The sequence below is a fragment of the Lissotriton vulgaris genome, unplaced genomic scaffold (genome assembly GCF_964263255.1).
Source record: "Lissotriton vulgaris unplaced genomic scaffold, aLisVul1.2 SCAFFOLD_763, whole genome shotgun sequence".
Classification (NCBI taxonomy): Eukaryota; Metazoa; Chordata; class Amphibia; order Caudata; family Salamandridae; genus Lissotriton; species Lissotriton vulgaris.
In genome coordinates this window covers 97,566-113,031 of record NW_028254011.1, presented here as the reverse complement: position 1 = coordinate 113,031, position 15,466 = coordinate 97,566, and the positions used below count along the sequence as shown (strand labels likewise).

At 48.7% G+C, this 15,466-nt stretch overlaps 1 protein-coding gene across 2 annotated transcripts in view; it reads right to left on the bottom strand.

Moving 5' to 3' along the window:
• LOC147660681 (rab GTPase-activating protein 1-like) overlaps nucleotides 1-15,466 on the bottom strand; it is a 225,995-nt gene that overhangs the window by 156,953 nt on the left and 53,576 nt on the right. Inside the window, exon 1 of one of the 2 annotated variants that reach the window (XM_086951532.1) lies at nucleotides 2,273-3,317. The exons of the other annotated variant lie outside the window; for it this stretch is intronic. Coding sequence (XP_086807658.1) covers nucleotides 2,273-2,383 — 111 coding nt within the window. The 5' untranslated portion in view covers nucleotides 2,384-3,317. Of the gene's footprint in view, nucleotides 1-2,272; nucleotides 3,318-15,466 lie in introns of those variants that run through there. 2 annotated transcript variants of the gene reach the window in all.

Genomic DNA, 15,466 nt, shown 5'->3' with positions numbered 1-15,466 from the left:
AGCTACGCAGACGGCCTTAAAGAAGTCATGAACTTGCAGGGGTCTCATAAAAGTGTCTGGCTCTCTAAAATGAAGGAACTCCTTACGGCCATTGGCCTATGGGTCGCGTGGGAGTCCGGTGCTTCAATATCCAAATTGGAAGTCAAGCGGGCTTACTGGCTGTGAGTCGATGCCCAAGAATCTAGAACGGATAACTTGGGTAGACTCACTGACGAGTTTCGACTGCATAAGACCGTACCCTTGCTTGAACCATACATGGACTTCATTAGAAAACCCAAAGATAGGGCCCTATATGTTCAGTTTAGAATGGAAACCTACCAGTCCGTGAACGCACCTCTAAATGGAAACCTCCCTACCAGACGCTTGCCACCTGCCCGCACTGCAGCACTGAACTGGAAACCATCCCACATGTCTTTTTTGCTTGCAGTGCCTACAACAAGCCCAGATCCAAATGGCTAAAACCTGTCTGTCGCCTACTTGAGACCAGGGGCTATGTCCCAGCGTTAAGAATTTTACAATCTAACCCTAATACAGTACTGGCGTGTGGGGTAGCCAAATTTCTTAGCTGGGCATGGGTGATCAGATTTAAAGCTATGTAATGAATTCTTCCTTAGGCAATCCCTCGCTTTTTATTTTCTCAAATTAACTCAAAGCTGTAAATGGTTTAATACTGTTTTATCCTATCATTTTTATTATTTATTAAGTGTTTTATTAATAACATGAATTGTATTTTTATTGTTATGTGCTTTTAAGATATCTCTATATCGAAATAAAGCTTTGTACTACTACTTGTGTAATGTAGATGGTGCTCATATAAAGCGCTCCACTACCTTCGGGTACAGTTCCAAAGCAGTAAGTGCACGAGTTTCAAACCAGCTAGAGCAGCGCCTCTTTTCACCCGTAAGTGGTTGATAGAATGCGTGCCATTAAGCGCGGTGTGTAAGCGCCGATCAGGTACCATGTGGGCACATTCCTCTTCCGTGGGAGTCTCTGCTAATTACTTCGGCTCGGGCTTCAAGAATGTCAGCACGTAAAGTGCTGATGGCAGCGTTTGGAACTTTCCTTTGGAATTCAAATTCGACCTTTGAAAGTGGGAGCGCAAGGTCGCAAAACCAGACCGGCCTCTGGTTAATCGACATTCTCCAATATTGAAGCGAGGGAGGGTGTGCAGTAGCAGCATATCACACACAACCCGCTGGATAGAATTAACATAAAATAATCAAAGCCTGTCCGAAGTGGTATATTCTGGGTATAGCGCATTGAAGTGGCTTTACCCGAGAACTCGCAGTGAAGACAGCGGTGGTAGAGGATCAGGCGGAAGGCGCTATATCAAATCACACAGCGTGGAGGAGGATGCGAGTATTCACCCCACTCCGAGGGTGGCGCGGCGCCTCCGAGGCGTCCAGTGAAAAGTTCCACTCTGACGAATAAATGTTGCATCGCGGTGGGGGTGCCAGGGTCCGCCCGGCGCATCTTCATCCGGAGGGCCCGGTCTGGGCTACCTACACCTTCTCAGAACGCTTGAGGTGCGCCCCGTTGCCCAGGATTACGCTTGCTCGGGTACAGGCACCAGGAATTCCCCACGCTCGGTCGGGCACATTCCCCGGGACATGTACGGTTCACTTTTTTTTTTTTAACTATGTAGTACTTCCACTGTTACTCCATCCCCTTAGATTGCTGGGGATGCCCCCTCTCCCCTTAAACCCTATCCCATCGTGACACAACAGCTCGAGGCAACAGGATGTGGGTGAAATCGACTTCATCATTGGGCCACAAGTAATGAATTCTCACACGTGTAGGCACCGCTTAGCATTGCAAGTCCTCTGCTGAATTAAATACGTTACTTCATTAACACACGGTTTTTGTTCCTCTAACAATACAAGGTTTAAAGACAGCGAAAGAAAGATGAGGTCGCCCTTAAGCCCGTGCACCCACTTTTCTAAGCGCTACACCTGGTCCTCCACACCCACCTCATGTAGAAAAACAGAATTTGACGGATATTACGCTTCGGAGAGACAATCTCCATGGCTAGGATACAAAAACACTGAGTTTGGGGCTGCAGATAAATAACCTGCTTCAAGTAGACGAACAAAAAGTACAGAGGTGAACCATCCATCGTACATCATTTTGTAGAAATTCCACCAATACAAAATGTACGTGTGTTATAGAATGTATTGTGTTTCTTTGACACAATGCACCGTCCCCCTCCTCAGGTCACCACAAAGTGTTCCACTGCGCACACATCACTCCATCCGTGACGCACGTCACTTACCACGGCCTTGGGTTTGCTCAGCGCCACGAGCCGGGCAAAGAAGTCCTCCTCGTACAGCTGGCTGAAAACGTGCGCATCGTAGGCCACCGTGATGGAAATTTCCTGCATCATCTTCAGAGACGCCGAGGATCACACGGCGCAACGGCAGCGGAACCAGTCTGAGATCACACGGTGCGCCTGCAGGTGCAGCAGTAGCGGGTCCAGAATCAAACAGGCAGTGGCTATCTTCACCAACAAACTCGTAGTGCTGGCCCCGCCTCTAGTGGGGGGAGTCTGGGCAGGGCGTCGCCCTCTTCAAGAGCTGCGAACGAGGGACCGCTAATGACGCCCGCCGTTGAGGCAGAGGCGGTCTCGTTGTTGAACGATGATGGTTTGAACGAGGCTAGAATCTGCCCTTGCCCCGCCCCCTCGCAGATGGGGGGTCACAGTTTAAGGGGTGTACTGGTCTCTAGAAGGAACCTACCAAGGTAGGATGAAGAAAGAATGCACCTGCTGTCGCGATCTTTTAATAGGAGACATATCACAACATCTCCAGGTTCGAGTCAGCCTTTCATCATTCTGAGGATGATAAAAAGGAGTACGACGGAGTTTGTGTAACATAAAACCAGCGAAGGCAAATTCCTCCTTTGGTGAAGCTCTGGGTGGCAGAACGTTAACGAGGGAAGAGGAGGTTGGCGGGTCAATTGAACCTCTGCGATCCGGCTGGGGTACGAGCAGCTCCTTTGTGGGGTGAAAACACCGCGTGTTGCACCTGTAAAGTCACCACAAGGGAAGTTAAGTGACTGGTCCAAAGAGGTCTGGTAAGGACGACGAGGTCGCCACAGACATCCGGCTCGCGGGAAGCAACTGAAACACCAATGCAACGAAAGTGAATAGAAACTAAAGCCGAGCCGGAAAAACCTGTCCGGAGGATCGGGTGCGATTCACCCGAGGACGGACTAGTCTTAAAAAGACGAGCGTGAAATCTGGAATTTCCACCCCAGCGAGTCCCTGGGCGGGCACGGACTGGAGCATCGCGGAACGATCAGGTTTTATTTCCTCTTCGGTAGCACCCGCCTCCTCCCCAGTGTCGACACTTCAAGAATGCGCCGCCGAGGGGGGTTCATGCACCTGCTGCAAAGGTCGGTCACGCCCTTCATTCATTCCCACTGAATAAAATCAGCGGCAGGAGCGCTACTTCCAGAGATGAGCAGTAAAGCACCAATAAGGCTTTCCCAGGCAAATTCCACCTTCACATCCCAGGTCATAACTCATTGGGTTGAGGTGCATGCTGCAGAGACGTGGGTGGATGCCAGCTGCATGCCAAGGGTTCAAACGTTGACGGAATCGTATCCGCCTTTTAACCATCCGATGCCTCAGGAGTACCCCAGTTGCGTATTGTTTATAGCACCTCGAAGCCGCACGCTTTCTTGCACAAGACGCCGATGAACGTCAGGGGCGCTTCTTGCTTCCCGCGTGTAGGGCTTGGTACAGGGAGTGACTGCCTCCTGCGAGGGGCGTGCTCGCTGCCAGGGTGACAGGGAGGGGCCGTTGTGCAGGAGACGATCGCACACCTGTCAAGGGTGGGGCCCACAATGCCGCGCGCCTCCCTGGCCGCATGCCCAGCTGCAAACCACTGGCAGCAAAGTGCGTTCATCCATCACTGACGCGCAGCAGGGGCCTGGTACGGGGGCGAGCCCCGCTCCCCCAGGGGGGGGACAGCTCCGCCCCCCAGGGAGGGCGTTCCCCTCTGCTCAAGCACACAGTGTGGTCCAATGAGGGCAGCTTTCTTTTGCAATCGGTTACAGGAGGGTGGTCTGGTGCTTGGTTCATAATGCTCCTTCTCCGGTCTGTCCACAGGCAGCGTTATCTCTGCCTCGCCTCGTGGCATCGATTCTTCAAAAAGTGCAATAAGGAAGAGGACGCGCAGGGAGGGGGGTTTCGAAACAGCCCCTTCCTGTAATTCTGTGGAGTGCCAGGCATCGGGGTCAGTCAATCCAGCATTAGTCAGAGTGGATATGCAGGGGCTCAAAGAAGGGGTGAAAACGCAACAAAGCCTTGTTAGAAGTAAATGGTCTTTTAAAGACCTGTGGAGCACTCGGGTGCGGCTGCCAGCCCAGGAAGCTGTCGCACACAGGGGAGGGGGAAGGGGGAAGGGGTGAGGGGGGGGGGGGGGGGGTGGGAGTAGCGGTGACGGGTTTGAGCCCTTTGAGCCCAATAAGCGTGGTGCGCCTGGGGTCACTTCTCCCAGGTCTGCTGTTCTTCCAATGCATCCAAATGCGATACCAAAGGGGATGATGGACGGAGCGTTTGAGCAAATCAAACACTCACCCCCAGTCAACTGATCTGGGTTTAATCCATCGCAATTCTTTAGCTCACTCCACCACCCCAGTTCAGACATTGCCATATGCAAATCAGTCTGACCCTGTGCCTCATGGGAACAGTCCATCCCGAACTGCCAATATATGTCTTCCCTGGACCGAAAACAAGCATCCCGGGACTAGTTTCGGATTCATAATCCTCATCAGCCAGGCTATCTTGAATCCAGTGGTAGAGTGACCAACTGGGCATCTTTGGTCTCCTGTATGTCCCACTGTAAGATGTGTGGGGATGCTCCCTCTTGGCTTCGGTTGTTCTTAACCTCTTCACCGCCGCAGACATTCCGCCGCCAGGGCTGAAAAAATTGACGCATGCACGGTGGTCCTCCGCACACGCCCACTGTGATGTCGGATGGCCGGGGGCCGTCCGACGCATCGAAGAGGCTAACGTTATCGACTGTGGCTCGTTGTTTTGCTTTTTTCTTGATGTCTTTATTTTTTTGCAGTTTCATATAGCGCTAACTTGAACCAAAGGTATTGGAGCACTTTACATGAGCACCAGTAACTTAAACAAGGACACATTCTTTTGTTAGTGGGGGAATTAAGTGATTTTCCCTGAATCATAGGGTGCTGAGCCGATGCCAAGGCTCAAACCTGGTTCCCCAGCTCCGAAGTCGGCAGCTCTAGCAGTTGTGCCACATATAGAGAGAGTGTGAGCGTGTCTGCCTGCCTCAGCCGTTTAAAGGCGCACTAGACTTTCAGGGTGGGGCCATTCAGTCCCATGCCAATGAGTATCTGTGAAATACATGTGATTCAGACGCCTCTCTCCATGTTGCACCACTGACCAGGAGGCAGTGCTCCAACTACATGTAGGTAATCTCAATTTCCAGGGTCAGATTTGGAAAATGTTGTCTGCCCGACAAGGCCAAACTCACTTTGCAAGGACTGTGACAAGGAAGATTAGAACTCAGACTAATGAATTTCAGGCCAGTAATCGTGGTTAGAGTTCACTGTCGACTGTAAACAAGAGGCCTTGGAAGTCCACTCAGTAACCCCGAGGCCTCTTTAAAAAACATTTTTGGATTCACATTTCAAGCTCTGATTGAAAAAAATAAAACAACACAACTACAATAGCATATCAGTTTCCAAATGTTAAGACTGAGTCTCAACCATGAGAAGACAGAGGTTCTGCTCCTTTCACAACATAAAGACACAGAGAAAGCTGTGGTACATCCTTCACATGGTCAAATTAGCTAAATCTTTTGGCTTGTTCCTTTATCCCCATGGGGCACAGGGTCAAGACTGATTTGCATATGGCTGGATCCAAACTGGGGTGGCGTAGTGGGCAAAAGAACGATGGATTTAACCCAGATCTTTTGACTGGGAGAGAATGTTTGCATTGTCAGCATTCCGTACATCATTTGCTTGCTGTAACACTATCCACCCTAAGAGGGATGGGTATGCCGAGACGTGGGTCCCTTGCTCACTGTGCCACTGGATTGAAGCTAGCCTGGCTGAAGAAGGGTGACATACCCTGAAACCGGTCCTATGTAGCTTGTTTCCAGTCCAGGGAGGACCTGGCTTAGCCGTTCGGTCTGGACTGTTCCCACGAGGCACAGGGTCAAGACTGATTTGCATATGGCTGGGTCCGAGCTGGGGTGGCGTAGTAGGCAAAAGAACGATGGATTTAACTCAGATCTTTTGACTGGGGGCGAATGTTTGCATTGTCAGCATCCCGTCCATCATTTGTTTGCGGTAAAACCTTTATAAAAGGCACCATCTTGTTAACTAAATCAACTACGCTGTGAAAGGGGCCCAATTACAATCAAGGACGATACAAAAAACGAAAGTTTCAATCCCAAAGAAGGACCTCCGTCTAGATTTTTAGGCCCTGGTTCTCAAAATATTTTTTACAGAAACTCTCTTTTGAGGCCGCCAGCAACTCCTACTGGCAGCAACATGGCAATTTAAACCTGGAATTGTAACATACAAAGTATCCACTTTAACACACCCACATGCTTACTAAGAAGGTAGAGCCAGGTGTCTGGACTGGAGGTGCTTGAAATTCAAGAAACAAGAGGAAACTACGCCTGGAAACTTCAAAAACTCTGAAACAGAGGAACTAAAGCAAGCTTTCACTGGAGATGTCCCAAGCTTTGGGTTCATTCTTTTTTAATTTCCGTGGTTACAATATTGTCTTGATAACTTTATTGTGCTCTTCTCTGTCATACAAAGATTTTCAAATTTGAGCTCTGTTAGTAAATTACTAATTTATCAACTCTGTGTGCAGCATTACAAAACTCATGAGGACTAAAGCACTCTACATAAACCTTTGTAAATGAATGAAACAAAAAATAATCTTATTATAACGAACTTGATGCCACAGAATTTGTATTTTAAAAGCACTCTTAAAAACACATTGGTTTATATATGCCGAACATGCCGGAAACTACAGAAGAAACGGCACAATGAAAAGACATCGGACAGCCTCGCAGCCCACAAAAACACCATCCGCAAACACCATCACCTCATCAGGTCTGCCAAGAGGACCTCCTTCAAAGACCGCCTCGACAACAACGCACACAACAGCAAGGACCTCTTCAACATCATAAAGGAACTCTCGAACCCCAGCTCCAACACCCAACAACATCCTGCCGTCGCAAGCCCTGTGCGACTCCCTCGCCACCTTCCTCCACTGCAAGATCGCTGACATCCACAAGAGCTTCAACGCCCAGACAGCCCCAACAGACATTGATACTCCAGACACCGCGCACACCATCAACCTCGACCCCCTGCCAGCCTGGGCCAATGTGAACATAGATGACACCATCAAGACCATGAGCACAATCCACTCCAGCTCCCCGTCAGACCCAATCTCGCACCACATCTTCAACAAAGCCAGCAGCTCCACCGCAGCCCACCTGCGCAACGTCATCAATCTCTCCTTTGAGACCGCGACCTTCCCAGAGAACTGGAAACATGCCAAGATCAACGTCCTACTTAAAAAACCCGAGGCGGACCCGAGAGACCTCAAGAACTTCCGGCCCATCTCCCTGCTTCCGTTCCCAGGCAAGGTAATCGAAAAGATCGTCAACAGACAGCTAACCCGATACTTCGAAGAAAACAGCATCCTGGACCCATATTAGTCAGGGTTCTGCAACATCCACAGCACCGAGACTGCCCTCATCGCCGCCACCGACGACATCAGGACCCTGCTGGACAACGGTGAGACTGCGGCCCTCATCCTCCTGGACCTCTCCACCGCCTTCGACACAGTCTGCCACCGCACACTACGCACACACCTCCACGACGCAGGGATTCGAGACAAGGCCCTGGAATAGACCACCTCCTTCCTCTCCAGCAGAATCGAGAGTGTCCGCCTCCCCCATTCCGATCCGAAGACTCCAAGATCATCTGCAGCGTACCCCAGGGATCATCCCTCAGCCCAACACTGTTCAACATCTACATGGTGGCTGCTCGCACAAGTCGCCAAACAGCACAACCTCAACATAATCTCCTTCGTCGATGACACTTAATTGATCCTCTCCCTCACTAAGGACCCCCTCACCGCCAAATCCAACCTCCACGAAGGAATGAAGGCCATAGCCGACTGGATGAAGATCAGCTGACTGAAGCTGAACATGGACAAGACGGAGGTCCTCATCCTTGGCTCCAACCCTTCAGCCTGGGACGACTCCTGGTGGCTTACGGCACTGGGAGCAGCGCCGACACCCACCGACCACGTACGCAACCTGGGAGTCATCCTCAACTCAACACTCTCCATGACCAAGCAAGTCAACGCAGTCTCCTCCTCCTGCTTTAACACCCTCCGCATGCTCCGCAAGATCTACAGGTGGATCCCGACAGATACAAGAAGAACAGTCACCCAGACCCTCGTCAGTAGCAGACTCGACTATGGAAACGCCCTCTACGCGGGAGCCCCGGCCAAACTCATCAAACGACTGCAACGCATTTAAAACACGTCTGATCCTCGACGTACCACGCCACAGCCACATCACCCCCACACCTGAGAAACCTGCACTGGCTCCCCGTCAACAAGATGATTTCCTTCAAGCTCCTCATCCACGCACACAAGGCACTCCACAAGACCGGCCCAGCCTACCTCAACAGACGACTCTTCTTCTACATCCCCACCCACCAGCTCCGTTCCGCCACCCTCGCCACTGTCCCGCGCATCCGAAGAACAACCACCAGCGGCAGATCCTTCTCCCACCTCGCCACCAAGACCTGGAAAACCCTCCCACTGAACCTACGACAGACCCAAGACCTGCTGACCTTCAGGAGGCTACTCAAGACCAGGTTGTTCGACCAGTAGCGCCCCCTCCCTTTTTTCCCCCAGCGCCTTAAGACCCTCACGGGTAAGTAGTGCGCTCTACAAATGATTGATTGATTGATACAACTTATTGTCCTGTCAGGCTTTTTTTCCAGGTCACTGAAGTTGTAGGGATCGCTTGCCAGCATCAAGATTTACATCGTGCTATTTCTAGTGTTATTTTTTTAAATGTGACTAAAGTCGAAACACTAATATTAATACCAGATTCAACTGGAATTATAATCCACTACAACTTCAATACCCTCCATGTGCTGCAACGTGTAACTGTTGCAATTAACCTTTAAAGACACTCCTAAGGAACCAGAACTTCTGGTACCGATATTTCAAAATGTACAGTACAAAAATTCCAACTTCAGTGGCCTACTAGGGTTTAAATTATGCCAAATGGCCAGGGTTGAGAGCCATTAAACTTTAAAACACTATATCCTGGGATCAGCTGGCCCAGTGTCAAACAATTACACAGCTGGGAGGCTCGAAAGGACGTGGCCTGGCTTTGGTTTAGGGTTTGGAAATCCCTGAAGTTTACAACTCGTGTGTCTCTTGGTCGCATTCACAGCAGTGACACAATGTCAACCGGTCCAGTCACTAGGGTGGTCTCTCTTGATGTTGGGAGTCCAGGTGGACGCAGACAACACAATGGAGAAAGTGGTTAGTTCCTCTGCGGGATCGGTCAAAGGGATCGGATGGCTCAATCTTCTAGCTCAGTACCTGGAGGGCTCGGGGCATTGTGGGTGCTGGATTACTGCAAAGACTAGCAGGGTCAGGGGTACAACGACAAATGATGGTAATGGGCCTGTGCACAGGCAATGGCGTACTGGGGCCAATAATAACGGAACAACACAACTGCCAATACTGAACACAATTTTGTAATATTTGTGCTGACCTTTATGAATAAAACAAACCGGTCCATATGTAATTTACATCACTAGTTTACTTGATTCATTTTTTCACTAGTGGAACATAATTACTTATACATATATCAATGACTTTTTATGCATGTACAAACAGATATAAAACAGTACACTGTGATACAACAAAAATTTCTATATACAATACATTTACAGTTTTGCAACACATCCACCCAACATTCTGGCCAATCCATTCATCCTTCAAACATACCACAACAAAAAACAATCTTGTAAACCTATTGTCAGTGATGGATTATCTGTCCATATAGATGGTACTACACTTTTATATTCAGCAGTTTTATTTTGTCAGACCAATCCTTTGGGAACAAAGCCTTGTTATCCAAACACAATCTCTCATTAATTCTAATTGACAATAGGCATCAAACCAGGTCGACGCGTTTCGAACCATGGGGTAGCCATGGGCTGCCCCTTTGCGCCGGAATTGGCAGTTTTGTTCATGGGCCTCTACGAAAATAAATTGGATATGATGGCTTGCATAGTGGAGTGCTTTATTGCGGTCCGCTGTTTTGAGGAACAATGTGGTCCCCAGCGTCCCATCCACTGCATATACTTTCACATCCAAAAAAGTAATCTCTTTGTTAGAAGAAGTAAAGCTGAATTTGATGTACTCCATCCTCTGGTTGATCCATCTCACAAATTCATCTAGTTTTTCTTGTGTCCCGGACCAGATCATAAACACATCATCGATGTATCTCATATATTTTGTGATGTGTTCAGCATATGGGTTGTTGTTATAAATGAAATCATTTTCGTAGAGGCCCATGAACAAAACTGCCAATTCCGGCGCAAAGGGGCAGCCCATGGCCACCCCATGGTTCAAAACGAGTCGACCTGGTTTCATGCCTATTGTCAATTAGAATTAATAAGAGATTGTGTTTGGATAACAAGGCTTTGTTCCCAAAGGATTGGTCTGACAAAATAAAACTGCTGAATATAAAAGTGTAATACCATCTATTTGGACAGATAATCCATCACTGACAATAGGTTTACAAGATTGTTTTTGTTGTGGTATGTTTGAAGGATGAATGGATTGGCCAGAATGTTGGGTGGATGTGTTGCAAAACTGTAAATGTATTGTATATAGAAATTTTTGTTGTATCACAGTGTACTGTTTTATATCTGTTTGTACATGCATAAAAAGTCATTGATATATGTATAAGTAATTATGTTCCACTAGTGAAAAAATGAATCAATAAACTAGTGACGTAAATTACATACGGACCGGTATGTTTTATTCATAAAGGTCAGCACAAATATTACAAAATTGTGTTCAGTATTGGCAGTTGTGTTGTTCCGTTATTACATTTGGCTTAGCCTTACTGGGTCAGAGCCACGACCCCGTGTTGTTGTTCTTAGTACTGGGGCGAGTGGCATGTGGCAATATTGGGGGTGAATCCATCTAGTCACAAAGCAAAACAAAGGTGCAACAGGGGGTAATCGCAGAAATCCCCTTCCAGAAGGCTTAACTGGACTGAAGCACAGGTTCTCATGAGCTTCCCTCCTCTCCGCGAGGGGTGTGAGGGGCTTCTGGCTGTTCTTGGCTAGCTCCTCGGGACTCCCTGAACTGCGTTTTACGGACAGGCAGAACAGCAACAGAAAGAACAGCAAGGCATCAGACTGAGCTTCAAGCCCGGTCCCAAGCCTAGGGAAAATAAAAAGCTAGCTGGTCCAGATGTCCAGGGAGGTACCAGCCAGATCCACATCTGTCTTGTCAAAGGAAGTTCCCAGACCTGTCCAGTGAGGCTTAGGCTTGTATGCAGAGTCCCTGGCTATGTGCAGCAGCCCACTGCCATTCCAATCAGAATCTAAGGTTCACGTTCCTGGTGCCGGTCAGGGAGCATGAAGATGGATTTTTGGTCTTTCTGCCACACAGGAAGGTAGAGTCAGATTCCAAGGCTGACCCAAATAAGGCCTGGAGAAGAGAACTATTGTTGCTCAAGGCAGGTCCACCTTGCTTCAAACATGCAATGGGTTTGTACTGTGCGCAGTAAGTGCCACTTGGCAGACACCGCTTAGAAATTAAGCATACTGGACATACGGTTTGCTCAGATTGTTGTAGCATAAGCATCATCATTAAAACATACAAGTATACGTGAAGGAAGAGAGTCACACGTACTCTAGTAAAAAGTACTAGGATCACTCGGAGCAGGTGTGCAACGCCAATAGGGCTGAAAGGACTTCAGCTGCCCCAGTGTGTCTCAGCCCGTGCTGCCTGGGGCTCAGCTGGGCAGTGTCTGGAGTCTTATTTACGGCACTCGAGTTTTTCACACAGGCCCGGACTGGCCGTAGCGGGCACTGGGCATTTCCCCCGTTGTTTTTGTTACCGGGGGTCGGAAATATCGCCCCCCCTGTAACAAAATCGTCCAAAATAGGCCCTAGCAAACAGCTTGGCTGCACCCCGCCTGGCCCCCAGGGGGGCTGGCCGAGCAGTTTGACAGGGCCAGTTCCGGTTCCCAGTCCGGCCCGGTTTTCACAGGTCTTTGAAATACCATTTGCATATTTACATACCTTTGTAAACTGTTTAACAAGGTTTAGTTTTTCCAGGTTCCAGTACCTCCTGGGCCCTAACCCTACTTATTCCTTACATTTAGATTTTACTGCCGTAGTGTGAGAATGCATTTTATGAAAATAAATATTAAATAGGGTTACCAAAAGAAAAATACCAGCCATTTGTTGCTTAAAGACCCTGCGAAGGCTTCCTCTCTACACTAAATAGGGTTTTGAATAACATCCCATGTATTCATTTGTAATGTGACTTTTCTGTCTTTGTTTCCTTTAATTATCAGCCATGGATCTTTCAGGCATCCATAGAACACAATTAAAAATGCTTTCTATTTATATTTGCTGTTCCAAGTATGCACAGATAAGTGCTGAAAATAGGCTTTAGATAACTGCTTATTTTTATAATGTAAGGGACATCAATACAATGAGCTGCCAACCCTAATCACAAGACTGGAAGTTTGTTGCAGGAGGAACACAATATTTATTTCATCTACCCTCGATCCCTGAACAGGGCCGGACTGGGAACGCAAACCGGCTTTGGCAAGTGAGTCGGGCCGGCCGCGGGGGAGGGGATGCATGTGGAAAACACTGCAGCTGCTTTTGGTACAGGGGCCGATTTTGCAGCACTGCTGCAAAACCAGCCCCCTGTACCAAAAAATAGTCCAAAACTAGCCCCTGCCCTTCTGGCCCACCTAGAAAACGCCCAGTGCCTGCTACGGCCAGTCCGTCCCCGTCCCTGAATAATGCCATAATAGCAATAGTTTAACTTATATCTGAAACTCTAGGCCAGCACTCTGTAACATGCTGAGTTACTTCAAGTGTCTGGGAATGCACCCTGCATTCAGACAACTCACTCCTCATTCTTGCCCTTCACTTTCACACTCACTCAGCATTCACAGCGATCACCATGCACTCACACTGATCCCTATGCACTCACACCATTTATCCTGCACTCAGAGTGATCACACAGCACTTATGCCACTCGCCATGCACTCACACTACTTACCCTGCGGTCACATGAGCACACCGCTCACTCTGCACTCACAGTGACCACTTTGCACTCACAATGCTCTTGCGCTGTTCACCCTACAGTAACACAAGCACACTACTCACCCTGCACTTATGGGACACTTCACTCACCTGTCCCCCTCACTGCTCACTCTGTAATCTTACTCAAACAAGCCCATGACTAACCATATATTCATTCATCCCACTCTGCACTTACATCTGCACCCAAATTCATATGGTCACCTCACTCACCCTGCAGTCACTCCTCTCACCCTATTCTCACACTCTTGCTTTGCTCACCGTGCACTCACATGGGCACTCCTGTCAACCACACAGCGCAGAGGGTTAATGTGCCTGCTACAAAGAAAGTGTAACATGCAGATCACAGACCAGAGTGTGAGTAGACTCAGAGTAGCCATATAAAAAAGTGAAATGCCCTATAAAAGAAATGAAATCTTTGTCAGAAAGGGGCTATGGAGAGATGAGGTGCACTATTGGCGAGTGGCAGTGTTGGAATTCATGGAGAAGGAGGAAATGGGGGAGGGGCGCCAAAAAAGACAGTTGCACCGTGCGCGACCCATGCTAGGGCCAGCCCTGGCTGGGAGTCTTAGCCGACCACCCCCGCGAGTTCGGGCCTAGTTGCGCCCCTGGCTCGGTGGCTTCTAACAGGAGCGCAGCAAGGCTGTGTTCTCATTCCGGCAGTTGAGGAGGCCGTGAGGGATGCTCCTTAGAGAACAACCTTCTGTTCGAGAAGACAACAAAGGCTACATGACTCTACCAGTGGGATACAGAAACATATTGCAGGATAGCAAACAAAGCACCTGCGGGTGACATCTTTCAACCTACCTAAAAGAAAGGGGCGGATCCGCCCGAATTCGAGCCCGTGACTGCACAGCAGCAGAAGCTACATCCGGTGGCGACGTCACTCACTGTCATAAAATACTAACAATTGAAAACTATATACCCGAGTACTATTCATACGACAGTCATTTCCATTAGCATGCAGCTTTTAAGCACTCTGCACAAAAAGCGTTAACAAGAATTTGACACAATCCTACTGGAAAAATTAGAACACACGGACAGTTTAGCTTTGCAAAGCCTAATTTGAAACACACGTTTGTTTCAGAGGTTTTGTATTGCACCGTAAGTAACTTCAGAGTTAAGCTAACAGCGAAGAAGTGTTAGTAAAGACATGAAAAATTGGCATCATACAATTCCACTAGATGGCGATATTTCCATACGGGAGTAGCCGTGTGCTAAGTGCTGGCAAAGAGGGATTTGTTGCCAGTTCGCTTTTCACAGTGTAAGTCTGGCCACTACGGCATACACGCAATGGGTTATAGTTGTTTCTCTTTATAGCGCCTTTTGCCAGCTTAGGGGGAAGAAAGACAGAAAATGGGGGTCAGAAGAGAGGTAAGCCGGGATCAAAGCAGAGGGAATGAGGACGGAGTTTTGTGCCTACCATGAACATTTTGAACAGGCATAACGTCTCAGCACATGTACATGTATTTATATTTAAATAGCGCAAATCACCGACCCGGTATCTAAGCGCTTGCTTAGGGAACCCGTCCTAGTATTCCCCTGTGAGATAACCCCGGCAGGGTATCCACAAGGTGAAAGCCAGGCATCCCACCGCGAGGGGCCGTTGTGGAGATTAAGCAAGCTATTGCCCAGAGTCGCAGAGTGTGAACCCGTGAGACGAGTAGGCACCGGAGCGAGAATTATCGAGTCCGTGGAATTTTGAGCCCAAGACCCGCCGAGGCGGGGAATTGAACCCTGGTCCACGGCCGATCTCAGCTTCCGGGTCTGCCGCCTCTAACCCCTGAGCCACACTTCTCCACATGATGTACTAGCATTGAAAGCCTTGTCGAAGAAGTTGACATAGACGCTTCGACTTTGGTTGGGCTTCTCCAAATAACAAAAATCTATTAGTATACGGTTACTTCTTAACACACGAAACACCCAAATAATCAACACAAACAGCAGGTCTCACTCAGGGGCGGCCTTGGGCGTGTGCAAGCTGTGCACCTGCACAGGGCCACCAAACCCAGGGGTCACCACGCCAATATAAATCCTTAATATAATAATCCTCTGAGGATGGATA